General features: G+C 50.5%; 1 protein-coding gene across 11 annotated transcripts; it reads left to right on the top strand.

The window, feature by feature from the left end:
• The first annotated feature begins 3,632 nt into the window (after positions 1-3,632).
• On the top strand, positions 3,633-27,499 carry PGGHG (protein-glucosylgalactosylhydroxylysine glucosidase). Of its 11 annotated transcripts, none has more exons than XM_074997960.1 (14): positions 3,641-3,788; positions 5,821-6,085; positions 7,606-7,816; positions 9,022-9,457; positions 10,282-10,401; positions 10,527-10,658; positions 13,513-13,624; positions 16,074-16,218; positions 16,310-16,446; positions 18,323-18,456; positions 18,537-18,662; positions 20,077-20,174; positions 22,712-22,926; positions 24,065-27,499. In XM_074997960.1, exons 2-14 carry the CDS (start codon positions 5,830-5,832, stop codon positions 24,127-24,129), a joined length of 2,187 nt encoding a protein of 728 aa, XP_074854061.1. In that variant the 5' UTR covers positions 3,641-3,788; positions 5,821-5,829; the 3' UTR covers positions 24,130-27,499. The 11 variants fall into 11 exon arrangements, 9 of the variants coding, with proteins under 9 accessions (XP_074854056.1, XP_074854061.1, XP_074854063.1 ...); XM_074997962.1 differs by lacking the exon at positions 16,074-16,218 and adding an exon at positions 15,959-16,031 and having other exon boundaries at positions 18,567-18,662; XM_074997955.1 differs by lacking the exon at positions 24,065-27,499 and having other exon boundaries at positions 3,633-3,706; positions 22,712-23,193.

Here is a 27,499-nt window from a genome sequence, read left to right as displayed (position 1 = left end):
CTGCACCTGCTGAGCCTATTGTTGAACTGCTCCTTGCTGCTGTCAAGGCTCCCTATGTATGGCTTCATGAGACATGGCATTAAAGGGTAGGCAAGGTCTCCCAAGGTCACAGTGTGCTTTCCGACTTCCCCTACAATGATGTGGTCCAGGAAGAAAGTCACCACTTGTAGCTCCCTGAACAGCCCAGTGTTCTCAAAGAGATGTGCCATGCACCTTTCCAGATCAACCGGCAATAATATCAATGAAATGCCTGTGGTGATCCACAAGCACAAGAAGAACCACAGAGAAATACCCCTTCCGATTCACATATTCAGAGGCTAGGTGGTCTGGTGCCTGAATGGAATGTGTGTGCAATCTATCGCCCCTCCAAAGTTAGGGAAGACTGTCTATGCAAAACCATCCACAATTTCATGCACGTTACCCAGACTTGTGGTCTTTCAGCGCAGGACGTGGTTAACTTCCTTGCACATTTCCATCAACACAAGTCCAACGCTAAACTTACTATTGACCAACCAGTGGCTGTCAGAAGTCGCCAGTTTCCACTATGCAATCACCGGGTCCGTCTCTGTCGACAGGGCGGCTCTTGTTCTCATGTCCTTGCACCACAGGGAGCGAGGCGAGCTCATCACACAGTCCCACACAAGGGCTTTCCTCTTCCTAAAGTTCTGCAGCCACTGCTTAGCATCCCAGACTGGCATGAAGACGTGATCCCACCACTCAGTGCTTGTCTCCCAGGTCCACGAGAAGCGTTTCACTATGGTCAGACCCTCCATCAGTCTCATGTTGTAGCTGCTATGTGTGGCAAGCTCAGTGTCCGATTCCTTCAGCCTCACTTGCATCTTAAGGAATAAGTCGCCTGCCATCTGTGATGTGTTGGTGAGACCAATCAGCAATTTCTCTCACTGTTTGGGGTCCATTCCTGCAGGCCAAGCAGGCACAGCATGCAGCACGAAAGCTGCTGAAAGCTGGCAGTGAATGTGGAAGGAAGCACAGGAGCTGCTGGGCTGTGAAGTGAGGCACCACAGGTCACTGAGACAGGATACCCTGTGACCTCCCTCCACCTTCCCATGAGCCTCAGCAGCAGACAAGGAACAGTCGCTCTGTGAGACAGTCACACAAAGGGCACCGCTCCAAATGCCACTGTAAAGCCGTGTCTACACGTGCACGCTACTTCGAAGTAGCGGCACTAACTTCGAAATAGCTCCTGTCACGGCTACACGCGTCGGGCGCTATTTCGAAGTTAACTTCGACGTTAGGCGGCGAGACGTCGAAGTCGCTAACCCCATGAGGGGATAGGAATAGCGCCCTACTTCGACGTTCAACGTCGAAGTAGGGACCGTGTAGTCGTTGCGCGTCCCGCAACTTCGAAATAGCGGGGTCCGCCATGGCGGCCATCAGCTGAGGGGTTGAGAGACGCTCTCTCTCCAGCCCCTGCGGGGCTCTATGGTCACCGTGGGCAGCAGCCCTTAGCCCAGGGCTTCTGGCTGCTGCTGCGGCAGCTGGGGATCCATGCTGCAGGCACAGGGTCTGCAACCAGTTGTCGGCTCTGTGTATCTTGTGTTGTTTAGTGCAACTGTGTCTGGGAGGGGCCCTTTAAGGGAGCGGCTTGCTGTTGAGTCCGCCCTGTGACCCTGTCTGCAGCTGTGCCTGGCATCCTTATTTCGATGTGTGCTACTTTGGCGTGTAGACGTTCCCTCGCAGCGCCTATTTCGATGTGGTGCTGCGCAACGTTGAAGTTGAACATCGACGTTGCCAGCCCTGGAGGACGTGTAGACGTTATTCATCGAAATAGCCTATTTCGATGTAGGCTTCACGTGTAGACGTAGCCTACGTGTCCCAGGTGAGGTCACCCCGCCGCGCTGGCAGCTGCCTCTGTGGTTCCACAACACTGGTTTACCTGCTGCACAGCCGAAGGGGTGTTGTAGCTGCCTACGCTTTACCTCTGCTCTGCCAGCGTTGACAAAGCCTTAGTTGCCTGTAGCACTTCCTGTAACAACAGCTTAATCATACCTGAGAGTTACAAGAAGCTGTTGACACAACTGTGGTGCAATACAGGCAGTGATGGCAGCGGTTCAAAGCAAAGACCTGCAGGGGGATGCTGGGTCTGACTTGGCTTAAAGAAATAAAAATGGTTTTCTGTCCTTCACTGGAGAAAAGCTGCAGTGGCCCTCTGGCCTGACCCTGTGCTCCAGCCCCGCCTTGAATTGCCCTGAGCCAGCTTCCATCGCCGGCCCTACCCCACCAACTTCTCTTCACCCCCCTGAACCCTCACTCCAGCTCCCCTGGGCCAGCTCCCCATCAGCCCCCTGAAATTCTGCCACAACTTCCCTAAACTGCTACAGATCCGCTTCCCTCAGCTGCACCCCACCCCCACCCCAAAAGCCTGCCCCAGCTCCCCTCCACCCTACACTTCAGGTCCTCTGGACCCCGTGGCTTTGACCCCGATGGGCTCCTACTCTGGAGCAGCCCACCTGGCTCCCTGCCCTCTCGGCTCCTGTGCTCACACTGGGGAGGACGCAGCATCGCAGGCAGGGGTGGGTGAGGCAGCTTGTGAGGCACCACTGGTGGACAGCCAGGAGCGCTGGAATTCACTCTCCACACCGTGCTCGGGGCTGGGAACTCAGCTGTGAGGTGTAAGAGTGCAGACAGCACCTCAGCACTTCTCATGGCACCAGCCCTATACGGGGAGTGCTGCCAGTGCCACCCCAGTAGACCACGCTGTGAATGGCACCAGAAGAATACAGTGGGCCTACATGCCCCACACCCTGAGTCACGTACCCCCACCTCCCCAGGAAAGCTTGTGCAGTCTGCAGCCGAAGATTCTCAGCTGTGGGCTTTTCTCCCTCTGCTTGCCCTGCAGGAAGCTTGAGTGGAACTGTAGACCGGGGTGCACAAAGCGGGTGGGGCGGGAAATTTCCAGAGTGGCGGGGGGGGCACAGCACAATCAGCTGCTGGGTCTCTGGTTCATCCAGCTCATTAAAAGTGTTGAAATATGTTAAGTATCAGCGAGGTAGCTGAGTTAGTCTGTGTCTTCAAAAACAACAAGTCCTGGGGTACCTGATAGACTAACAGATATTTTGGAGCATAAGCTTTCATGGGCAAAGATTTGCATCTGATGAAGCAGGTCTTTGCCCACGAAAGCTTTTGCTCCAAAATACGTGTTAGTCTACAAAGGTGTCACATGACTTCTAGTTGAAATATGTTACCGTTTCTATGTGTGTATAGTCACATTTCTATACTGATTAATCACGTTTGTACCTTCTACGGATTTATTTTCTTTCATGTGCACAAAGTTGGTTCTTTTGTTTTGTTTTTTTTCCTATGAACATAACCAAAATTTCCATCCGTATGGATTACATTCGAGAGGTTTTGGGGGGTGCTGCTAATTGCAGGGACAAAAAGCAGGACCCACCATAAAATGTTTGCTCACCCCAATCTAGACGGCTAGCCCTGTGGAGCAGGCCTCAGCACTTCATGCTAAGCAGGGAACTCCGTTACCTGCAGAGGAGTGTGTCAGGGGAGCACTCCAGGGAAATACCTGTTTCAAAGTTCTTCTTTCAATACAAAAAAAAAAGTTATTTCCTTCCTCTCTTCTCCCTCAGCAACTTCCTTCTACCCCACCCCCCGTAACACACAAACACACAAGAGATCCGATGGCTGCAACAGCCTCAAGCTACCAGAGCCCAGCTGAGCCCTGAAGGACAAGGCAAGATACACTCTAACTTTCCCTTCCCCCAAGGTTTGTGGGACATTCTTCTGCCTGGCTGTCAGGCAGGAGCACAGAGAAAGTAAGTGCAGGCGCAAAACTGCCCGGAGACTTTGATAGGAGTGCGGGCCTGAGGGAGGGATTTGCAGAACTGCCAGTCTGGCACTAGGGAAAGCGATTGCTAGCAGGGACCTGCTACTTGGCTGTGTCCTCACTGCTTGCTGTTGGGGCTCTCTAGTAACTTCGGAATCCTGACCTCCTAGTTTTTGCATGCTTAGCTCTTACAGAGGGGAAAACTCCCAGGACTAGCTGCTCTCACTCCCTTGTGAATTTCAAAGAGAATTGGCTCAGATCTCGAAGTTCACAGTCTCCCATGGGCTGTGTCTCTCCCAAAACACTCCGTGCAGTGACTGACTATGAGGGAAGGGGGACATCCCCTTGCAGCGAGATGCAGGCAGGGAGAAAGAAGCAGACACTTGAATTTTTCTATGACATGCTGCCAAAAAACAGTACTTTCAGTTTAAATACGATTTAGGGCTGGCTTTTCTACAGGCCCCTTGTAATCATTTACGTAGTTCTCAGCGGGACAAAAACACTTCTTTTCATAGATCCATAGATGCCATGGCCAAAAGGGACCACTGTGGCCCTCTAGTCCTGGGGTGGGCAATAATTTTTGATGGGGGGGAGCACTCCAAGAACTTGGCAAGTGGTCGAGGGCTGCACACTTCCACGACATTAATGGAGATGTGGGATCTGGGGGAGAGTTTGGGTGAAGGGGGGGGTGTGTGACCTGGGGTAGGACATGGGGGTGCAGGAAAGGGTGAGGGGTCTGGGAGAGGGTCTGGGTGCCAGAGAAGATTTTGATCTGTAGCAGGGGGTGCAGGGTGTGCTAGGGGTTTGCGGCCTGGGACAGGGATGCAGGAGAGGGTGCACGGGCTTGAGTTGTGAGCTGGGGCAGGGAATTGGGGTGCAGGATCTGGGAAGGGTTGTATGGGTACAGGAGTGAGGGTGCAGAGAGTTTGGGCTATGTGAGGCAGGGGTGCACAGGCAGAGGGTTGAGGGAAGGGAGGGGCCAGAGTGCCAGAGGCAGGCTCTGGCCAGCGGGTGCTTCCCTGCAGGTCCCTCAGGCATGGCTATGGAGGCCATGTGCACAGGGAGCAGGGGGAGGTGAGGCTTCATATGCTGCCTGCCCTGCAAACAGCTCCCCTGGGCATTGTTTATAAGACACTCTCCTGGTTCCTCCTCACCCTTCACCAATTTTTACTTTCCTGGGAGAAGATGCAGATTGCTCCTGCAGTCCTGTGATTCCGTTCTGGGTTGCCACACAGGCCCTCGCGTTCACCTGTGTCCCAGCCTACAGCACTGGCTGCTATTCCAGTACAGGTTGAACCTCTCTTGTCCGGCACTTTCTCGTTTGGCAACCTCTGTAACTGAGCCTGGTGTTAGTTAGCTGGCTGACCACTCATCAGGGGTGTGCCCAAGTTTCCTGTGGTCCCATAGAGCTTGTTTCCAGCTACCAGTCCTGGCGCTCAGTGTCCTGTGCTGTTATTTAGCTGTAATTTACCCCTAAATGTCTTCTAAGAGCCCAGTGAGCAGTGGAAGTGCTGGTAATGCTGCTAAACAATAGGACCTCCCCTGGTCTGTCAGAGTCTCTCATCCAGCACCAGTCAGATCCCCAAGGTGCCAGACTACCCAGGTTCAACTTGTAGTAGATGCTCCACAATTCTACCAATGCACCTAAACCCTAAATTGCAATACAGTTATTCTAGTCTGCAGCTCAAGAGGTCGTGGATGCCTGAGACACTGAAAATAACCATGTTCCACTTACCATTCTCACTGTCAGAAGTGCCCTGCCACCTGCCGCAAATCGTGACGACTTCCCAATATCCCTCCATCCATCCACCCCCAGACAAAGCGGCTATTTCCTCATCCCACAGGCAATGCAGGACACACTCCATCTGGCTTCTTGAGAGGGTCTCTGCAATCTCAGCCAGGTGTGGGGATACTATTGCACTCAAATTGCGGGGGTGCAGGGCTGTCTTTGATGAAAAGTCTCTGCCCAGAGTTGTTTCAGTTAATCCTCATCTCCAGTTCTGTTTGTTCCCTGTTTGCAGGAGGCAGTAATGGCAGATGGTGGCAGGACAGATCCTGCTGTGTTCACCTCCAGCACTCTGCCCTCGGATGCCCGCCTCCTTGCAACAGTGACCAATGCCTACCTGGGCACCCGAGTTTATAGAGACATCCTCCATGTAAATGGGGTATATAACGGAGCAGTGGGGGACACTCATCGTGCTGACATCCCCAGCCCCATCAACGTCAGAATCAGTGTGCCTGGTGAGGATGGACTGACAGAAGCCTTCGTCTTGAACACCAGGACAGGTAGACAGAGCCTCAGATCCCAAACAGCAAACACTTTCTTGCCCATTAATGTTTTCTTTACCTGATTTTCTCTTCCGATTGTCAGTGACTCCTTCTTAGAAACCTAGGAGTTAACTCTCTAAATACCCCTACCAGTGTTTTCATGTCCCATGGGATCAGCACAGTCTCTCCTCCATTCTGGGGCATATGTTTTAATCAAAGCCAGAAACAAGCTGGACTTGGTGTTTCCTTCGTGCTGTGTGCATGGCATCATGGACAGTGGTCAGTCAGAAGCATGCACAAGTCGTGCTATGTTTGTGATAATACACACAGTGAAGACATATACAGGAGACCCCCAACTTACGCAGGGATTGCGTTCTCACAAACCCTGAGTAAGTCAAATTTTCTGCACAATTTGCAGGAGTCAGGAAACCCTAGGCAGCTTCCTAACTCCAGTGAGTGGAGGGGAGCTGAGGAGCAGGGGGCAGCCTGGTTCCTGGCTCCCCGCCACTCTGGAAGCCAGGTGCAGCTCCTCCCCGGCTTCTCCCAGCTGGGGAGCCAGATGGGCAGACAGCCGTGAGCAGCTTTGAGCTGTGCTTAACTCACATTAACACAAGTTAAGCACAACTCAAAGTTGCATATTTTGGGGGTTTACTGTATAAAAAGCAAAATTTTCTTGCTGGAAGGGCTGCAACATAACTTCCTTATCTCTTAGAATGCAAAACAATCATAAGCAAACACCCTCCAAGCCTAGGAGTTGAAATTGTTTCTTCAAAAATTGACTTCCAACAAGCCTATTTATAACATAATCCCTTCCATGGATGCTCTGTCCTGGTAAACTGTACTACCGGTAACTTATAAACCAGAACCACGTTTAAACATTTTTGGATAAAGTTGTTCCTGTACTAGTGTAGACAATAATCAGCCAGAAAGAAGATCCTAGGTCACAACATCCAGTGTAGGGTCCCTCTTCACAATACGAACCTGATCACACTTACTGCATCTCAGTCCAAAAACTGGCACTGGAGAAAGTTTTCGAATTTAGTCCGGATCTTGAAATCTGAAGTCTGGGAAAGTTTTGAGTTCTTACGTCTGGTTTAGAAGTGCTGGGCTGACTCCACTCTCTTTGACAACAACATAAAGCTAGTGCAAGTGAGCGAGTGGAGAATCAGGCTCGTGAGACTTGGATCCAGAGTTCAGTTTCGAGGGCTGGTCCTGGTTCATTTCTTGCATGAATACTAAATTCCTGCGGGGTTTAAACTAACTGATGAGGGTTTATGTCCCTGTAGGCTCTATGGACCAGATTCTCAGTGGTATTTAGCTGTCCAACTCACGTTGAGTTTCATGCCCAAATACCTATTACCTACGTGCCTTTATGTATCATTTACATTGGTACCTGTGCCTGCCCCAGACATGGCTCCATACAGGTGCAGGTGTTCACCCACCTATTTCTAATACCAGGATCAGGTTCTAGGTTTTGAGAACACATCAGACCATCTGAGAGGGGAAAAGCCAAGTAATAATTCTGTTTGTGCCTACAGGGACCTTCAGTCACTTGCTTCAGTCACCAGATTACACTGTCACCCACAGGCTCTATGCCCACCACTCCCTTGTACACCTGCTGGCCTTCAGCGTCACCATCAATCGACTGGCTCCCCAAGGACAGCCGGTGACCGTGCAGCTTCAGACGCAATTCACACCACAGAGCCGGGACCTGGACTTGCACAGGGGGCAGGACTTCCAGGGAGCTCAGTGAGTGTGGTCATGGTAGGGTGTACCCTGCAGGGATGTGGCCTGGGGAGCAAAAGGACTTGCCCTCTCTCTGGGTGACAAACACCGCTAGGGCAGTGCGGTTCTGAGAGGCATATAAGCCAACATGACTCTGAGCAGAGGGGCTGGGACTGAGAGTCAGGCTCCTGGGAACTGCCTCAGGCCCTCCGTACTTGTGGTGATGCCCCATGTCACAGCTACAGACATATTAACCACAATAGAATGGAGGGAGATGGGAGAGTCTGGAAAGCTGAGAATTCTAGAGTCTAGCTTGACCTAAATCTAGATTTCTTATATGTCCTGTTTGACGTTTACTTGATGATCGGGGGAGGGTGTTAATTCACTTGAAGGAGACAGCCTCAGCCCCAGCCCTAACCCAGGAGGTGCTGCCAGCCAGGAGATAAAATACAAGTTTTCCAGGGTCCCACTACAGGAGGGTGCTGCTCAGAACATCTTGCCACTGGCTTTCTGCTATATTTTCTCCCAGAGCCATGGAGAGGAAAACAGTCTAAAGTGGGGAGAGAGCCCCAGGAGCAGATCTTCCAAAGTATTGAGGCTTGAAATGAATGGAAGTTGGAAGCCTAATTACCATAGATGTTGGCCAACAAGACACTCCAGGGTTGGAAAGAAGGGATGTAAATGGGACCAACCCCAACTAAAGCACCCCAGCCAGGGCTTCCTGCTCCATGGACTCATTCCCTGGACTCTCTCCTACTTTAGGTCATCTGTTTATTTCCCCTGCATGTCTACTGGGCTCTCTTCTCTGTGCTCCACACCTCTTGCTGATTACAATGGAAGGAGAGTCATGATACATTTCAGACTCATAGAAAATTATGGTGGGAAGAGACCTCAGGAGGCCATCTAGTCCAACCCCCTGTTCAGAACAGGACCAACCCCAACTAAATCATCCAGCCAGGGCTTTGTCAAGCCTCACCTTAAAAACCTCTAAGGACAGAGGTTCCACCACCTCCCTAGGTAACCCACTCCAGGGCTTCACCTCGGAAGCACTCTCTGGTGGTGAGAGTTCTTCTCAGTTAAACGGGGCGGTGGGGAGGGTTTGAAGTAAATGAAGCTATGCTGATTTCCACAAGTGGATGAAGTGGCCTATTGAGTCATTCACGTTGTGACCTCTTCCCAGCTGCTGAGATGCAGCTGAGGTTTCCCCTGCTCTTTGCTGCACCTTGCAGATATATCTATGGGAAAACTTTGATACCAGAGGTGGAGGGGGCTCCACAGCCCACTGTGCACATGATCTGGACTCCGGTGCCACAAGCTGTGACCCTGCCAGGGGAGGAGCTGGAGAGAAGCTGGGAGTTCCTGACCGCCGTGGCAGACAGCGAAGAGGAAGTGAAGAGGTGCTTTAGCGAAGGCAGCTCCCTGATTGCTGCTGGCTCCTTATACTCCTCTCATGTCCAGGCCTGGACAGCACGTTGGGAAGGATGCCGTGTCGACGTAGATGGGCCTCTCCCTTTGAGACAGGCCCTGTATGGATGTCTCTATTACCTGCTGAGTGCGGTTCCTCCCCTGGAGTCTCCTGGCTTCCAGTTCCATGGAATCAGCCCCGGTGGGCTATCTAATGGCACCCAGGGAGAAGACTATTGGGGGCATGTCTTCTGGGACCAGGTGGGCTATGGAGGATTGCAGCCTATGCTTCTATTTTGGTGAACGCTACAGCCCTCCAGAATGGGAGCGGGCAGTGTGACCTGGGTGGGAGGCAAGGCAACAATCTGCTTCCTGGGAGGCAGATGGGGCAAAGCTTGGTATCCATGCAGTGGGATGTGTATCCTACAGCACTCAGAGGCTAGGAGGATAACGAATGGCACCCGTGCAGCAGCACGTAAAACCACCTGAACCCAGACCCTGCCTCTATAACCAGACGTGTAACCCAGTTTGGGCTGGGCTGTTTAACGTGTGATTAAAACTTGGCATGTGACTGTGGTCAGCAAACAGTGTTTCCCACTGCCAGAGGCTTAAATCAGCCCATGGTTTTCTTCCGATAACTGTCTCACCGCACAGACCGTGGTCCTTCCCAGCAATCTGTGGGGTGGATCATCCCCAAGTTCCTTGCGCACGACCTGCTGCTGAGTATGAACGTCCTCCAGGTTGTGTGTCTCCAGCTGGGGCATGATGAGAGAACGCTTGGATACCCCCAAATGCTCTGACACAGTCATGGTTTGGGGGTCTGGCAGGTATGGGTACACCGAGCTAAGGGTGAGGGCAGAAATGCTCCTGTGTGGGCACCACTCAGCCACGTTGCTGCTAGCCACTTATATGCACAGTTAACGGTGGGTACGTTGACAGGGCCTCAGGGCTCCCACTGTATTCAGAGTCTGGTGGGGGAGGGGTTCTGGCAGTGGTATTCCCTCTGTGTCCTGACACACTAACCTCCCCTAGTTTCACTAAGTGGCTGCTCTTACCGACTCATTTGACTCATTTTCTGCTGCCAGGACACATGGATCTACCCAAACATCCTGCTGTTTTTCCCTGAAGCAGCTCGGGCCGTCCTGCAGTACCGTATTCGAGCACTGGATGGAGCCCTGAAGAACGCACAGGAGCAGGGATACAAGGTAGGAACAGAGTCAAGCATGCAGCCACCAAACAAAATAAACCACCTGAGACTTCGCTTTCCCCAACCTCCTCAGTGCAGGGAGTCGTCTTCAGCCTCTCCTGGGGTGTTTTTTCCCCCCGGCAGGGTGCTAAGTTCCCTTGGGAGAGCGCAGTAACAGGCCGGGAAGTCTGTCATGAAGCGATTTATGGAGCTGAAGAAGTTCACATCAATGGGGATGTTTTGCTGGCATTTGAGCAGTACTACCATGCCACACAGGTAACCGACACATGTGCAGTGTACACAAGTATGAGGATGGGGCCAGAAATGGGGCCAGGCTGGTGGCCACAGCTACCAGCGTATTGGACGATTTCTTGGGTGGCGCCTTTGAGGACTGGAGCCCGCCTCTTCCCTCCTGGCTCATCTCTGCTACCTTTTCCCCCTTTCACAATCCCCCAGTAACACACCCTGACTAAACTCACCACTATCTACAGTGGCCCTTCTTCAACCCTTGCTCCTCAGCTGCTGTTCCTTATTAGACTGGTTCGGCATCTTGCTGACTGACCCAGGACTAGTTTCTCTTCTAACCCTTTACCTAACGACAGCTGGTTTCCTGAGCCCCCAGGACTTCCCTTCTGCTCTCCTCATGCTCTGGTTTTTCCATTTGTCTTTCCCATCTCTCCCTTGCCAGGAATCTAAATGCTTTCTGAGTAGTAGCGAAGAACCCCAGCTGAAGAGAAGTATTAAATAGTCCCCACTGATTGTTGGAGCTTGTCAAGGCTGATCCCCATTTTGACACTCCAAGTGCCCGAAAGAGACCTTAAAATACCTTATCTCTATAGGCTTCTGCTTAAAAGCTTCCCATGGTCACAGATTCCCTGACCCTGGGATGTAGCTGCCACTACCCAAGTGAGAAAAACCCTCTTTAAAGCCCAGGAAGACACACTTGGGATGTTCCCTGTGGGGTAACCCCAAGCTTTTAACCCTCCTTTACAAGAGAGCTTGAAAACAAAAGAAAGAAATTAAGATGCAGTCTGATAGCTGACTTTTCAGTCTTATGCATAGATATACACAGACCCTTCCCTAGGACACAGGAATCGAATCATTGCCTTTTATTTAAAAAAAATGATTTAACAACAAAATAGAAGATTTAATGATGAAGCATAGTTGGCTGCCAGGTGTTACAGAGCAACTAAAAAAAAAAGATAGGTTAAAGCATAGAGAATTACTTCCCTGGGATTCAGTTTAAAAGTTACAGTGTGTGTGTCGGGGGGGCAAGATACATCAGCCACCCTAAGAAGTCCCACACCAAACCCAAAATAAAAATAACCTGATCACCTCGGACTAAACATTTCTTCTATTTACATATATGTACCCCCAGATCTCCTTGAGGCCTAAATATTTATTGAATTCCTTAAGCCTCCCCTTAAGGTTTAAACATCTTTGTCTCTCTCTCCTGCTGCCACACAAAAGACAGACAGCAGGAAACTGCTTTACTTCAGAAAATCCCCTCTCTCTTCCCATTGGCTCACCTGGCTGCTTGCCAGCAGAGAACCCACTGTCTCTGGGTTTAACCCTTTGCAGGCCTTCATTCATGACAGAGCTGTTAATCCTCTCTATTGCCCAGTAGAAATTTGTCTTCTCAAAAGTGATGGAGTCATGTGGGGGGGTCATGTGCCCACCTTCCTGCCCCAATTTGCTATTTGGTTTGTACAGAGCATGAACACTCAGAGCCATTCACTTCATAGGATGAGGTGGACTGGCTGCCTCAGGCCCTGGGCTTTTGGAGGCCCCATGGCGGCTGCCCCAGATATCCTATGGACAGGACAGGGGAGGATTATCCGGGGCAGGATGTGGCACCAACAGCAGCAGGGGGTTTCATGTCCTTGCCCCATACCCTCCACACTCACCAGGCAGTGCAAGTGGGAAAAGCCTGTTACACAATGTGCAGAACAGGCCAGTGGTTCATTTTCTCCTGGAAGAGGGAGTCTCCTCTCCCCACCAGGGCAGAGGGTGATGCTCCTCTCCTCTTGCATGGAATTGCCTTGATGAGACTTCTTCGCTAAGGAAAGTACACAAGTCCGCCTGGCCCAATTCTTGCTGAAATCCCTGGAATTGCCTCCACTTGCACTCGTGCTGAATTTGGCCGTGTGTTTTTACTGTGGCAGTGGTGTCCGGGGTGGTGGGTATATTTCACTCTTCAGATGAAACTTTAGGGGCAGCCATGGGTTTAAACAAATTCCCCTGGGAACAGCATCCCAAAGAGCAGCACAGTAGCAGGCAGGCAATGAATTGAACAAGGAGAATGTGCTTGTGCTGATGTTGGAAAAAGACAAGGCAAAGAACCCTGTTGTTGTGATCTCAGTTCACTCAGTTAAGTGCAGAGGGGTAGCCGTGTTAGTCTGTACTCCAACAAAACAAAGCAGCAGAAATGGAGCACTTTAAAGACTAACAAAATGATTTATTCGGTGATGAGCTTTCGTGGGACAGACCCACTTCTTCAGATCAATGAAAGCTGAGAGAATTAAATTGATCTGAAGAAGTGGGTCTGCCCCAGGAAAGCTCCTCGCCCTATAAATCATTTTGTTAGTCTTTAAAGTGCTACATTTCTACATTTGTTCGGTTAAGTGCAGTCAGCTGCTTTCCCAGGAGAGCGCCTGCTTGCTCATAAATATGGGGAAATGTGTATGTATTTCTGTAAGCTACATCATTGTGCCTGGCTTTGAAAAGATGCCTTGCATGGTCAACAGCATGTCAATATGAGCCTCTTTGATAACATCCAGGGACTGCTCCAGCTTCCAGAGAAGGTACTTGCTAGGACCATGTCAATGAAAAACTCTCTGAACAATGTTCTGCCTGCTCCCTTCTCTCTGGGGCTGGGTACCACTGTCTCCATCCCTCATGGGTCCCCTTCTCTCTAGTCTGGGTCTGGGCATGAGTGTCCCTGTTCCTCAAGGGTCCCTCTGGGTTTGGGCATTTATGTGTCTGTTCCTCCGTGGGTCCCCCTCTCTCCGTCTCTGCATTTAGGTACCAGTGTCCCTGTTCCTTGTGGCTCCCCATCTCTGGGTCTGGGTACCACTGTCTCTCTTCCCTGTGGCTCCCCAATGCTTTCTCTGGGTTTGGCTTCCTCCAGGACCACAGACTGTTCAGGGAGGAAGGCGCCTGGGATGTGATCAGTGCTGTGGCTCAGTACTGGTGCAGCAGGGTGGTATGGAGTCAGGAGGAGCAGTGCTACCACATCACAGGTAATTCCCCTGCCAGTTCCCAGGAGAGGACTCTGCCAGCGAAAGCCCCAACTTCTCCAGTTTGCCCTGCCTCACTCTGGTGTAATCTAACAGCTGTTCTCTGTGTGGCATGCACTGACTCCTAGGTCCCCTAAACTCCAGGACAGCCCATCATGGGCTCAGCCCACAGTTTCTACTCAGACCCAGACTAGCTTTACTGAGGACTCAGGGAACGGCTGGAGCTGCTGCCTTGCCTTCCAAGCTCCCACCAGGCCTTGTGGTGCCCTTCCTGGCAGGCTGGGTGGACACGTGGATTTCCCCCTCTGTGCCACTGTTGCTGCATCAGAAACAGACCTCATTTTGGTTCCCATAAGGATGGGCCTCGTGTCACGTGGGACATGGAGAACGAGGCCCTCAGCCAAGTGGAAATACAAGCAAGGAGAGGAGGGGTGGCACAGCACAGTGGGCTAGGACACAGGCCTTCAGCCCGCACAGAGTTGTTCAAATGCTGCAGTGAGCTGCAGGCAAAAAGCTGTTTTGTCTCCTCCTACATCCCACAGACGCATTAGTCAGCATCCCCTACCAACCACACTGGCACGTCCGGGAGAGGTGAAAGTTTAGCACAGCATCACCTCTTCCCATGAGCCAGAAGAGATATGGAGCTTCTTTCCTTCCTGCTATCTGCAGGGGTACCGAGATGGCAAAGCACATTGTGCCTTCCATGGTTTCCCCTTCCCCCTTGCTGAATGAGGGGCAGCAGGCCCGAGGGGACCAGGTACATCACAGCTGTGCTTTTGCTCTGTGCTGCACTGCTGGGAGTTGGGCCATTTGGAGGGTGGGCTCACAGGAGAAGAAAGACCAGAAGAAGAGCTCAGCGTGACTCAAAACCTTGTGTCTTGCCCCAGGAGAAGTCAGCCCAATAAAAGATAGTCTCACCCTCCCCTGGCCTCTCTCCAGAGAAGGAAGAGGGCAGAGCAGGATGGGCACAGCTGTGTGGGACCTGGGACTGGAATTGCTGGGGTGTGATGGCTTGAGATGGACGTGCACATGCAGGGCTGTAGCTGGAGAACAGTGGCAAATTCTTACACTACCTGCTACTGGGTCTTTCCTCCTGAGCTCCTGTTCAGTATGCACCAGTGTGCTAAGGAAAAGGTTATTGTTACATCTACCGGGAAATTTAATGCCTCTCTGGCTACGTCTACACGTGCAGCCAACATCGAAATAGCTTATTTCGATGTTGCAACATCGAAATAGTCTATTTCGATGAATAACGTCTACACGTCCTCCAGGGCCAGCAACGTCGATGTTCAACTTCGACGTTGCTCAGCCCAACATCGAAATAGGCGCAGCGAGGGAACGTCTACACGTCAAAGTAGCACACATCGAAATAGGGATGCCAGGCACAGCTGCAGACAGGGTCACAGGGCGGACTCAACAGCAAGCAGCTCCCTTAAAGGGCCCCTCCCAGACACAGTTGCACTAAACAACACAAGATACACAGAGCTGACAACTGGTTGCAGACCCTGTGCCTGCAGCGTAGATCCCCAGCTGCCGCAGAAGCAGCCAGAAGCCCTGGGCTAAGGGCTGCTGCCCACGGTGACCATAGAGCCCCGCAGGGGCTGGAGAGAGAGCATCTCTCAACCCCCCAGCTGATGGCCGCCATGGAGGACCCAGCAATTTCGACGTTGCGGGACGCGGATCGTCTACACGGTCCCTACTTCGACGTTGAACGTCGAAGTAGGGCGCTATTCCGATCCCCTCATGAGGTTAGCGACTTCGACGTCTCGCCGCCTAACGTCGAAGTTAACTTTGAAATAGCGCCCGACGCGTGTAGACGCGACGGGTGCTATTTCGAAGTTGGTGCCGCTACTTCGAAGTAGCGTGCACGTGTAGATGCAGCTTCTGTCCCCAGAGAGCATCTTCTCCACCCCCCTACAGGAAATGATTGAACACATTGCTAAGGCAGGTAGCAGATTAACTGCTCTGGAGTTTGTAGCTCTAGTTATTAATTAAGAGAGCAGGAATCACCTTGCCTACAGGCCTCAGCCCAGAAGCTAAGGAAATCCCACTATGTCTCAGAAGGCCATGCCGTCTCCATGCCCATGTGACCTCTCTAGTAAGGCTGCCTAGACAGGTGCCCATGATGTGTGCTTCTCCATGGGGAACCGCACAGAGATCACTACGTATTTGCATCCCAAAGGCTCCCCCACCCCGGCCATCTAGAAGTAACCCTTGGCTACAGCGCAGACTTGAAGGTGAAAGGTTCCCCAGTCTCTCACCAGCCCCCAGAGTACAAGGTTTAAAACAAAAGGACAGTCAGTGCCTTGGTATGATGTCTCCTCCCTCTTCCCCCAGGTGTCATACCCCCCGATGAATATCACTGTGGTGTCAATAACTCCGTTTACACCAACGTTGTGGCCCAGAGGAGGTAATGTGTATAATTTCCAGAAACATTCAACTCCTTTTCCAGACACTGATCAGTCTTCCCTGCTGCTCAGCAATCTGCTGGAGCACAGAAGAAAGCCCAGGCTTCAGAAGGCATCAGCTGCTCTCTGCAGCTCCTGCTCTGGGCCATGCGCTGGGTCTTGCTATTTCCCTTGTGGATTACTGGCTGGGTTAGCACTTTTACTTACTATTCTTATATTTTGCTCTTTAAAGCATTATGGGCACCATGTAAACAGACTCTCCCCATTTCCCCCCTCCCAGCTTGAACTTTGCAGCTGATGTGGCCCGAGACTTCCAGATCCCTGTTCCTCAAGACTGGGAGGAGGTTGCCAAGAAAATCAAAGTGCCATTTGATGCAGCCAGGAACTACCATCCAGAGTATGATGGATACAGCCCAGGTGAGCTGGAGGAACAGGAAGGGGAGGGGCTGCTTTTCAGCCTCAATTGTCCTTTGAGTATGCTTTAAGGCACAATAGTACCATCAGATCCTGAAAGCACTGTTGCTAGGCTCATACTTGTTGTATTAAAGAAGGATTTATACTGATAAAAACAAAAAGCAGTCAAGTAGCACTTTAAAGACTAGCAAAATAGTTTATTAGGTGAGTCAATATTGAGTCTGTTCTGGTCTGGCTATGGTCTGAAGAAGTGGGTCTGTCCCACGAAAGCTCACCTAATAAACTATTTCGCTAGTCTTTAAAGTGCTACTTGACTGCTTTTTGTTTTGATAGTGTATAGACTAGCACAGCTTCCTCTCTGTTACGATTTATACTGATGTGTGAGTGTTGGTGGGTAACCTCACCCAAGTTCTTATTGTAGAAGTTGTGACAACTGAGCTGTTCTCTACACTGGACGGGGTGTTCCTCGTCTGCGGGTTACTATTAGGCTTAAAAGACTTAGATTTGTAATGATAAATGTCCATTTCACTGTCCATACACAAAGTGATGAAAAAATATTTCCAAAAATATAACTGAATTTTACACATTGGCAAAATAAGAAACATGCTGCTTGGGAACTTCTTAGCATTTGATTTAAGGCTATTTCCTTGGTATATTTTTATATGCAGTGTTGACAATGTGTGTTTTAATGATCATACTGTGTTAACTCTTTGAATCTCAACATCTACCATCATAAAATAATTATTGTCTGACCTCCACCCACAAATTTCACATTACAGGGAACATTTAAACAAATAAAAATCTTTTTAAAAATGCTTGAAATCAAACATCAGTATTATCAAAACTATAAAAAAAATCAAATTCTGCCATGCTTGGTTATTATCAAAGAAGTTAGCTTACATCGACATTTTTGTTTTGGCCAGGAATAGGTCCTTTGTGCTTGAGGAATTTGCCATTTTCCTAGCTGCAAGTTGCATGGTAACTATATGAGCACTTATTTGGACATGGAAGCAACATTTGTAAGGCTGAGCTCCACAGTGATGCCTGCAGATCCCTGCAAAGAAGAGAACTGCTCACTGAAATGTTCACTCAGTTAAGTGCAGAGAGGTAGCCATGTTAGTCTCTACCCCAACAAAACAAAGCAGCAGAAATGTAGCACTTTAAAGATTAACAAAATTATTTATTCGGTGATGAGCTTTTGTGGGACAGACCCATTTCTCCAGATCAATGAATGTTGAGAGAAGATGAGAGAATGAAATTGAGCTGAAGAAGTGGGTCTGTCCCACTAAAGCTCATCACCCAATAAATCATTCTGTTAGTCTTTAAAGTGCTACATTTCTGCTGCTTGTTCAGTTAAGTGTAGTTAGCTGCTTTCCCAGGAGAGCGCCTGCTTGCTCATAAATATGGAGAAGTGTGTGTGTATTTCTGTAAGCTACATCATTGTGCCTGGCTTTGAAAAGATGCCTTGCATAGTCAACAACACGTTAAAATGAGCCCCTTTGGTGACATCTGGGCCCTGCTCCAGCTTCCAGAGAAGGTGCTTGCTAGGACCATGTCAATGAAAAACTTTCTAAACAAACTTGAAGTGTCTACATTCCAGGTGAACAGACCTGAATCATCTGATCTCCTGTGCCCCGACCCACCTTCTCTAAGCTTGCTTTGCACTTCTCTGACAGTTTTGCTCCATTGAAATGCCATCCTGTTGTTGTCAGTGTTACATTAAATGACTCCCTATCAAATTAGCATAACGCAGTAGCAAACCCATGAGCTTACTAGCTGCCAGCCCTGCACACTCCCCCCTGGGCTCTGAGATTTAAGCTGGGTCTATCACCTGTCAGTCCTAGTTCCCATATATACCCTACGTGTGTCCCTTCCTCAGGTAAGCTTGTGAAACAAGCAGACGTGGTCTTGCTTGGATACCCAGTGATGTATCCCATGAGCTCTGAGGTCCGAAGGAAGGACCTGGAGATGTACGAACGTGTCACTGATCTCAACGGACCAGCCATGACCTGGGTAAGCAGACAGGCTGAGTGGAAGCTAAGTGGTTTCAGTGTCAAAGGGGTGAGCCTCATGCAGGACGAGGCTCCTCGCAGGAGGCATCTGTCTGGTTCTCTTTCCTGCAGAGCATGTTTGCAATTGGCTGGATGGAGCTGAAGGAGATCCAGAGGGCGCAGAGTCACCTGAGCAAGTGTTTTAACAACATCACCGAGCCATTCAAGGTCAGGCAGGTCCAGTGGCCTTTGGCTTCTGCCGCTGCAGACCCAGTCTCCCCTTCCTTCTACCTGGGCAAGCCTGTAATGAGTGGTCACAAGCAGCCTGAGGTGCTGACAGGTGTCACACAGAACAGCACCTGCTTTTACTGTATTATCACTCACTGCATCCTCTTCTGTGCTACTGGTCTGTGCATGGCCTGCTGCAGGGCAGTCACTACCCCCCATGTGCCTATGTGCTGATGGGCAAAGGTGGGGAAAGTACCCCAAAAGTTACTTGAGTAAAGGTGAAGCTGCTGTCACTTCTGGGTACTTGAGTACAATAAAGACGTGATGTGTGAGCACACATGTGTACTCTTATGCAAGTAGTTTTCCAGAGGGACACCTGAGGGTGACGTGTACTTAAGTACATTCCTTCCCCTAAAGCAGCTGCACTTTCACCTAAGTAACTTTCTGGTGTACTTGCTCCATCTCTGGCAATGGGAGAATCACACTCCTCTCACCAGGCTAAGGCGCAGGCCTCATGCCCAGCCCAGACTCCTCCTTGTTATGGGTGTGGGCAGTGTGACTAGCAGCACTGCAACCCCCTCTAGCCCCCTGGACTTGGAGAGGGCCCATGATCAGCTTCCAATTCCCCCATTTCCAGTGATGAACAGATCTCTCCTGACATGACTCCCTTTCTCCTCCTGCGGGGCAAGAGGCAGCAGAGCAGGAAAGACCTAAATAGAGCTCCCCCTTTCCTGCCAGTGGGGTGGCAGGACCAGGTGGGAAGAATGCATCAAACCCACCCTCTCTCTTTGTGACGGGAGTGGAGGCAGTTCTCAGGGGACCCAGACAAGTGATGGTCAGAATAACTAGCACTTGCCAACAGCGTGTAATGTTGAACAGTAACAGAGAGGTAGCCGTGTTAGTCTGTACGCCAACAAAACAAAGCAGCAGAAGTGTAGCACTTTGAAGACTATCAAAGTGATTTATTCACCCCTTTTCTTCAATTTCTATTTGATTTATCAGTCTTTATTGCAATTTTTTTTCTTTTGGTCCTCTGTACTTATAAATGTCACTCTGTATTGGAAATGAAATTGATCTGAAGAAGTGGGTCTGTCCCACGAAAGCTCATCACCAAATAAATCATTTTGTTAGTCTTTAAAGTATGTAATGTTCTGCAGCATAATGAATAAATCCTGATACTGCCTTGGTCATTTGTGAAACATGGAGATAAACATATCTCATAGAGCAAGAAGGGACCTCAGGAGGTCTTCCAGCCCAGTTCCCTACACTCACAGCATCAGCATCCCTGACAAATTTTTATTTTTTAAATCTAACCTGCCCCAGACCCTTGAAAGGCCCCTCACTGACTGAGCTCACAACCCTGGGTTTACCAGGCCAGTGCTCTAACCACTTTCTCTCTCCCTTGTTAGCGTAGATCTGGGTGGAGAATTCCGATGGGTCAGGAGCAGTGAATTTCCTGACAGGCATGGGGGGATTCCTGCAGGCCGTCCTTTTTGGATACACGGGGTTCAGGTGAGAGCACTACTGCAACCTTCAATTTCTTGACAAATCAGGGGGAAGGTCTCTAAGAACCTTTTCCGTTAAAATGTCACGAGGTGACTGGAGCTAGCACAAGCACTCAGGAGGCCGGAGCTTAATGTCTCTCCAGTCTACGGCCTCATCTCTGAACAGAAGGTACTGTCCCACCCATGTCCTCTGACAGCCCTTGGCAAATAATGGACAAAGAATAAAAAGCTCACACTCCCCTCCGTGGCCCAGAGGGCCACTAGTGAATTGCTGAGAACAAGGAGGAATTTCCTAAAGCAGTGGCATAACTTTGGCCCCACTGAGACAGAGCTGAACCAGTGACCTAGGTAAGGGCTTGACATGGCATTAGCATGCTCCAGGGCCACCCACTCTTTTGTGACAGATATAACTCTGATGTAAGGTGTTGCCAGTAGCTTCAGGTGACAGTGCTGGTACAGTCAGTCATGAGCTGTAGCGCATTCAAGCTGCAGTGGGAGAGGTCTAGTTCGGATATCAGAAAAAACTATTTCACTAGGAAGGTGGTGAAGCACTGGAATGTGTTACCTAGGGAGGTTGTGGAATCTCCATCCCCTGAGGGTTTTAGTCAGGGCTTTGTCAGGCCAGGACTTAAGAGGATTTAGTTGGGGTTGGTCCTGCTTTGAGCAGGGGTTTGGACTTGATGACCTCCTGAGGTCCCTTCCAACCCTATAATTCTATGCCACTTTGACACTACAAAGGAAACTAACTGGCAAAAAGCAGGTTGACTAGAAATAGCTTTTGGTAAAGAACAAAAGACGCCATAGCCAAAGGTCTATCACCACAGAGACTGTTGTGAGTAAGGGCTTGTCTATACCATGGGGAAGATTGGCCCGTTCAGAACTGATCTTCCAGGGTACAATTTCATGCACCTGATAGACGCACAAAATCAAACTACCTGAGGTTGGCAGAGTTTCTCCCATCGATCTCTCTCTGAGTGGTTGGCCAGGTAAATTGATTGCAGATAAGTTGATTTTAGCTACACAATTGCCGCAGCTAGAATTGCGTATCTGCAGCTGACTTACTTGCCTAGTATAGACCAAAACTAAGAGGTACAGGGGACCAGTGCTTTCTTCTAGGAGAAAAGGTGGTGGAACTTAAGCTCTCCCCACCCCGCACACCAGAACTCAAGCCCCAAACTGCCCCCCGCAGCCCCAATCTGCACCCCCTCTTGCCCCCAAGCAGCTTAACCCCCCTGGAGCCCCAAATTACCCCCCAGACTTCACCCCCCCGCTCTGAATGAATGCCTTCCCCCAGAACCAGGCACCCCCAGAACCCCCTCTAACCCCAACCCCCAGACCCCTGCTGTAACCCAGCCCCCTTCCACTTCCCCAGAGCCAGGCACTCCCAGCTCCCCCACTCTAACCCCAGCCCCCTCCCCTTTTCTCCTCTCGAACCAGGAGCTCCCAGCCCCCCCCCCAACCCAAACCCCACTCTGCCCCAGCCAAATCCCTGCCTCCTGCCAAACCCCACTCAGCTCCAGCCAAACCCCTGCCCCTGCCTCCATGGCCCACCCTACCTCACAGGACAGCTCCGGTAGCGCTGCTCCTCGAATCTCCACTGCCTTCTCCACATGGCTTCCCCTCCCCCCAGCCCCACATGCAACACAAACAGTCCCTACCTTGCTGCACTGCTAACTAATGGAACTCAGCTTAATTGGTTTAACAGCTGGCCAGTTAAACTGAGTTCCATTAGCTAGTATGGCAAGGCAGAGAGGGAAGGAAGGAGTCAGCAGGGAGCTTAACAAGCTGCAAATGGCTCTAAAAAAGAGCCATCTGTGGCTCCTTTGGAGCCACCCAGCCAGTTAACTGCACCCCCGAGGTGTGGTGCCTGAAGCGACACCCTCAGTGGCCTCACCCTTGTTACAGCCCTGCAAGCAGTTTGAAAATGGCGGCATCGGTGCCAGCAAAATAGGTGGTAGAACACCGTTCCGTCAGAAAAAAAGCCCTACATGAGACCATCAGCACCAAACACTGCCTGGAGAGTGACTGACAGAAAGGGAACTCTGTTTTAGTTACGCAATTGCCATAGCTACAACTGTGCATCTGCAATTGACTTACTTGCCTAGTACAGGCCAAACCTAAGAGTTGCAGGAGACCATCACCACCGAACGCAGCCTGGAGAGATGTCTCCATGGTGGTTTGCACTTGGAGAGGATTCACAGAAAGGGAACTTGTTTGCCCCCTGCTCTGGTTTTTGGCTGTATGCAGATGTCCCCTCCCCTGTCTGATGAGCTGGTTTGCTCCAGGAGAAGGTAAGAAGAGACACTTGGCGTGCTCAACCCAGCAGCTATGCTGTGTTCTAAGAGGGCTGCTCTGGGACAGACTCAGGGTCCCGCCGCTGGTATTTGCTTTAGTCCTGGTTTTGCTCCCAGCTCAAAAGGGTGTGTTGGAAGACTCACTGATAGTCTAAGGAGACGGCAGGCCATGAAGGAGAATAGCCAGTGTCTCTTCCATCGTGGCTGGAGTTCACTAATGTGGCCCCTAACTTCCCTCTGGTTTTACTAGGATCACCAAGGGCAGCCTGAACTTTGACCCTGTATGCCCTGATGACATCAACAAACTCAAGATCACTGGGGTCGCTTACCTGGGAAGCAAATTGAACTTCACCCTGACCAAAGAGAACATTAGGATAAAGGTGACAAAGTCCTCTGGGGACCTGCAGTTGTGCCTGCTGGAGGCTGTTGTGGCAGCATCGGGGCAGCACATTGCCCTGCCGGAAGGTACAGCGTCTCCCAACTACAGTCCTGCCTGGTGCATTTCTGATCTTTGCTGTAGAGTGTGGTCTGCTCGGAGATGTTCAGGGCGCCACGGTGTCTGTGGCTCAAAGTCCTACACCCTTCCCAGGCATCACTTCTGCTGGCAGGGCTGGCTTCATGGGTGGGCAATGTAGCCAACCACCCAGGATGCTGTGGGCAGGGGCACTGTGATCAAGAAGATGGGCCTGGCATGTGAGGCCACAGTAGGGAGCTCCCTGCAAAGGGGGGAGCAGTGGGGTGCAGCGGGGATGGGGAGCTGGCAAGCTTGGAGAGGCAGCAGGGGACAGAGAGGATGGGTGGGGAGCCCAGAGAGGGAGTGGGGACCAAGGCACAGTGGAGCATGGATGGGAGGCAGCAGGGCCTAGGCACACCAAAATACAAGTTTGCTGAGGGTGTGGCTTTCCCTACCGCCAGCCCTGCATCCTAGGGAAAGCTGCGATAGTGCAGGGTGCCCATAACACGCACCCTAGACCGGGGTGGCCAATCCATGGCTCTCAAACTGCATGCGGCTCTTTGGGCCTTTAAATGCAGCTCCTCCGAGAGCCACACGCCGGAAGTGCCAGCTGCCTGCTCCGCACATGCGTCGTGCCCCCTGGGGGAGAAGCAAGTGGCAGCAGCAGTGACGCCACCAGCTCCGATGAGTCGCCAGCATGGGATTAGAGTGGGAGAGGGGGCTGGGGGTGCCTGTCTCGGGGGGAGCAGGAGGGCATTGAGCCCTGTATATGTATTTATTTTATATGTCTATGTCTATATATAAAATAGAAATAAATACGTGGCTGTTCGCACTCTATCCACCGCCATTTTGGCTCTTCAGCTGTAACTCGTTGGCCATCCCTTCCCTAGACCATTGCTTACACCAGCACCTCCCGGCAGGTGGGACTACAGTAGCTGTCGGCTCCCCACAGCCAAGGCTGTTATCCCATCCTCCACAGCCTGACCTGCTAGTGTCTGGGGTAGAACAACTCCCTTACTGCAGTTCCTGCCTGGAATCTGCCTTTGGCAAACACCACAGCCCTGGATGGGACCTTAACCCAGGAGACTACAAGAGAGGGGCGCAGAGCCAGGGTCCTTCTCCTAGCTGGTGTGTTTGTTTCCTTTGCAGGGCAGAGCGTCTCCTTCCCCACCACTGCTGGCTGGATCCAGAGAGCATCTCCTGAGTCATTTTAAGCCCCAGCTGTTGTGTTTGTCCGAGCAGGCGGGTATGAAAACCACCAAAGCGATGCAAACGTGGCAGGGAGCAGGACTCCTCAGGCAGCATGGCCTAGAGCTTCTGCTGCACTGTGGAGGAGAAGGAGGTTGGGTGGCATGTGCCCTGTGCATAAGTGATGTGCTCTGGGGTGAGGCTATTTGATTTCCCTGCTTTCTTTGTGGACAGCAAGTGGCTGTTTGGAAAATTCTAGATGGGAGTGGGAAGCGGGGGAGGGCATTTTCCTCTGGTTCTTATCCCCTGGGTAATACGGGCTTTGGCAGTTGTATTTGTGTCACCTCCCAGCTCTGTGGAGTCCTTCACTGCTCACCTCCCTGCAGATTTGCTGCCCAATATTCCTTCTTCTCTGCTGGGCTCAGCAGCTGCTGCAACATCCCTCTGAGCACCGATTCCTGGCACCGCCTTAAGCTTGCGTCTAGTACAGTAGGCAGCATGGGAGCCGGGTTTTGACCGCTGTGCTTGGTACGATGGGTCCTGAGCATATTGTGAAAAGGCAGCAGTTCTGCCGTAGTTAACATTACGTATCATTTTCCATGATATGGTGAGAGTTTCAAAGGCACAAGGGACAGCTGGGGCTCCCCCAACACCTGTTCGGGCCTGTGGAAATCTCTCGCTAAAGTCCGAATTTGCTTCCCCATTTAAAGTCTACCAGAGAAGGGAATATTGACTCCGGAGCTGAGGAGGAATGTTTCTCCCCAACCTGAACAGAATCATGCAAGTCATTCCTGCATTACCAGGGAATTAGAATGTTTAAAATTAGATGGTTGCTGAAATCCAAGGATTCGTCTGTCTTTATTTATTGCTTTGTAGCAGGAAACTGAACAGAAAGAGAGAGAGAGAGAGAGAGAAAACCCAGCCTGTTGGCTTCCCCAGCCTGGAACCTCATGCCCACACTTTCACAGCTTAGTGTCCACATCAGACGTGACTGTCATTCTGACTAGCTCCCTGAAATGGCACATTTACTGTGACAACCTCATTTGAGCTCAAGGTGGGTTCCAGACCCACTGGGTCAGACTCTATTCTCAATTAAACGGGCATAAAGTGGGAATATCTCCACTGAAATCCAGTGGGTTGCATGGGCACAATGGACTGGGGTATCAAATCCATTAGTTGGTCATCACCAGCCAGGCATATGGAGGTGTACAGTGCACAAAATGGAGACAATTCCTGTCCCCAGGTGGTTGCACTTTAAAAGAGATATGTGCCGGGGAACCCAGAGGAGGTGCTTTATTGGCTAATATTGTTGTAAATCCCTTAGGGGCATTGCAGAAGAGAGACTGTGGAGAAGCATAGGAGGTTGGTGATCTCAGGGTTGGGGGAGTGGGAAGGAGGCTAAGGGGGCACAGACAGGGAAGGAAGGCAACACAGCAGGTTTTGTGACAGGCATCACTAGCAGGAAAACGAAGCCATGGATGTGCCACATCATTACTAAGACCAGAACTGCAGATTCCCTCCATCCTCAGCAGCATTGGTAGCAGCCACTCATCCATGTGACACAACTGGGCTCCAGGTGTGATACCCAATATATTTTAAAGTGATCTGGCAGCATTGATTAACAGTGCTGGACTGATTGCCCAAGGGAACTAAATCCTGTGCCAATCTCTGACGTTTAATCTCCATGGAAAAATGAACTACACAGCTGCAGCGGCTCTATTCCACTCTGGCCATTCCTGAATAACTCTGCTTTGGAACTTCAGTAATTATTCTGGCATCGAGTGAGCTTTATTTCAGAACAAAGTTCCCACATGGGGGCATTACATCGGAAGAGCTCTCCCCAAATGGTTCTTCTACTACAGCTATGCCAGGAAACTCCTCCCATCTTGAATAGTAACAGAGATCTCCCATCTTGACAAGGCCTGGGACAGGTGCAGACTTGGGCAGTTGCAGTTTTCAAGACAGAGTTTCACTCCGAGGAGATACGTCATATGGCTGCGCTGGTTGAGCAGGGATATGTGAACTAGCTTGAACCTAACTCGTGTGCGTTGTATGTAGGAACACTGCAGTAAGGAACTTGGGGCACACACTGATATTAGGAATTCCAATCTGTGACCAAACAAAGGGAGAAAAAGGCTTTTCCCCAGACAGGTAGATAGGACAGAATGTCATGGCTGTCTCCAAAGAAATTAAGCAAGGTGCAGCCAGAAACGATGGCAGCTGCACTTACGCAGCTATCGAAGAGGCACAGGAAACCTGCAGGTATTAACAGGTCCCAGATGGTAAGCTGTTAACTGTTACGTGAATCATCTCAGAGGGGCTCAGCTATACAGAATGCAATGCTATTCACAGCTTCCAAAAGAACTCTGATGCTATAATCAAAGCGGCTGACAAAGAGGGTGCTGTAATCATCATGAATAGGACAGATTACAAACAGGAGGCTGCCAGGCAACTCTCCAACATCAGATTCTACAAGGCCTTTTTCCTCTGATCCCACTGAGGAATAACAAAAGAAGCCGTACCATCTGCTCAAAAAACTCCCTGCTACAGCTTGGGACCAAATCCACACACACATGCCCACAGAACTCCAGCCAGGAGTGTTCTACCTGCTGCCCAAGATACATAAGCCTGGAAATCCTGGAAGTCCATCATCTCAGGCATTGGCACTCTTACAGCAGGATTATTCTGCTGTGTTGACTCTCTCCTCAAATCCTATGCTACCAGCACTCCTAGACAGATGCCAGCAATGCCCCTCTGCCGTGAACATTGGCCAAACCCGGCAGTCTCAGCGCCAATGGATAAACAGACACAAATCAAACACTAGGGTAGTAACACACATAAACCTGTAGGGGAACATTTTAACCTCCCTGGACATCAGGGTTGCCATACCTGACCTTTCAAATAAGAGGACATCGCTGAAAGTGAATGTATCTGTATCAGTATCTACCAACTCGTGTTGTGTTAACGTACTATACATAACACAACACATTAATACAACGTGAGTTGGTAGACAACGATACAGACACACTCCCTCCCAGCGGTGTCCTTTATATGGTGACCATACTGGACTGTCAAAAATGGATTTAGAAGTAGCCATTCTGCTACAAAAGAATTTTACCACCCGCTTACAGAGGGCGGGAGACCGATGAACTGGAGTTCATTTTCAAATTTAACACTATAACTTGAATAAAAAGATCTTAACTGTTTAGCACATGACAAAGGCAATTTCCCCATCTTTGATATTCGCAGTTCTACCTCACATACTAGAAATCAGGCGCATCTGCTTGACTTAATTTGCTTCATTCAAGGTTGGTCGTACAATTGACAGGTAACTTCTTTTGCTGCTTTTTATACTCTGGATTCTTTAATTTCCATTCCAACACATCATTAGCTCAT

The sequence above is a fragment of the Carettochelys insculpta genome, chromosome 6 (assembly GCF_033958435.1).
Source record: "Carettochelys insculpta isolate YL-2023 chromosome 6, ASM3395843v1, whole genome shotgun sequence".
NCBI classification, from domain to species: domain Eukaryota; kingdom Metazoa; phylum Chordata; order Testudines; family Carettochelyidae; genus Carettochelys; species Carettochelys insculpta.
The sequence above is the reverse complement of the archived record's forward strand: the minus strand, read 5'-3'. Positions and strand labels throughout refer to the sequence as shown.

Excerpts from the sequence above, each read along its gene's own strand:
- PGGHG (XM_074997955.1), top strand. The coding sequence starts at position 5,830 with ATGGCAGATGGTGGCAGGACAGATCCTGCTGTGTTCACCTCCAGCACT. Across the intron at positions 16,219-16,309 it reads CCTTGTGGATTACTGGCTGG|CTTGAACTTTGCAGCTGATG; the intron begins GTTAGCACTTTT and ends CCCCCCTCCCAG. Across the intron at positions 18,663-20,076 it reads ACATCACCGAGCCATTCAAG|ATCTGGGTGGAGAATTCCGA; the intron begins GTCAGGCAGGTC and ends TTGTTAGCGTAG.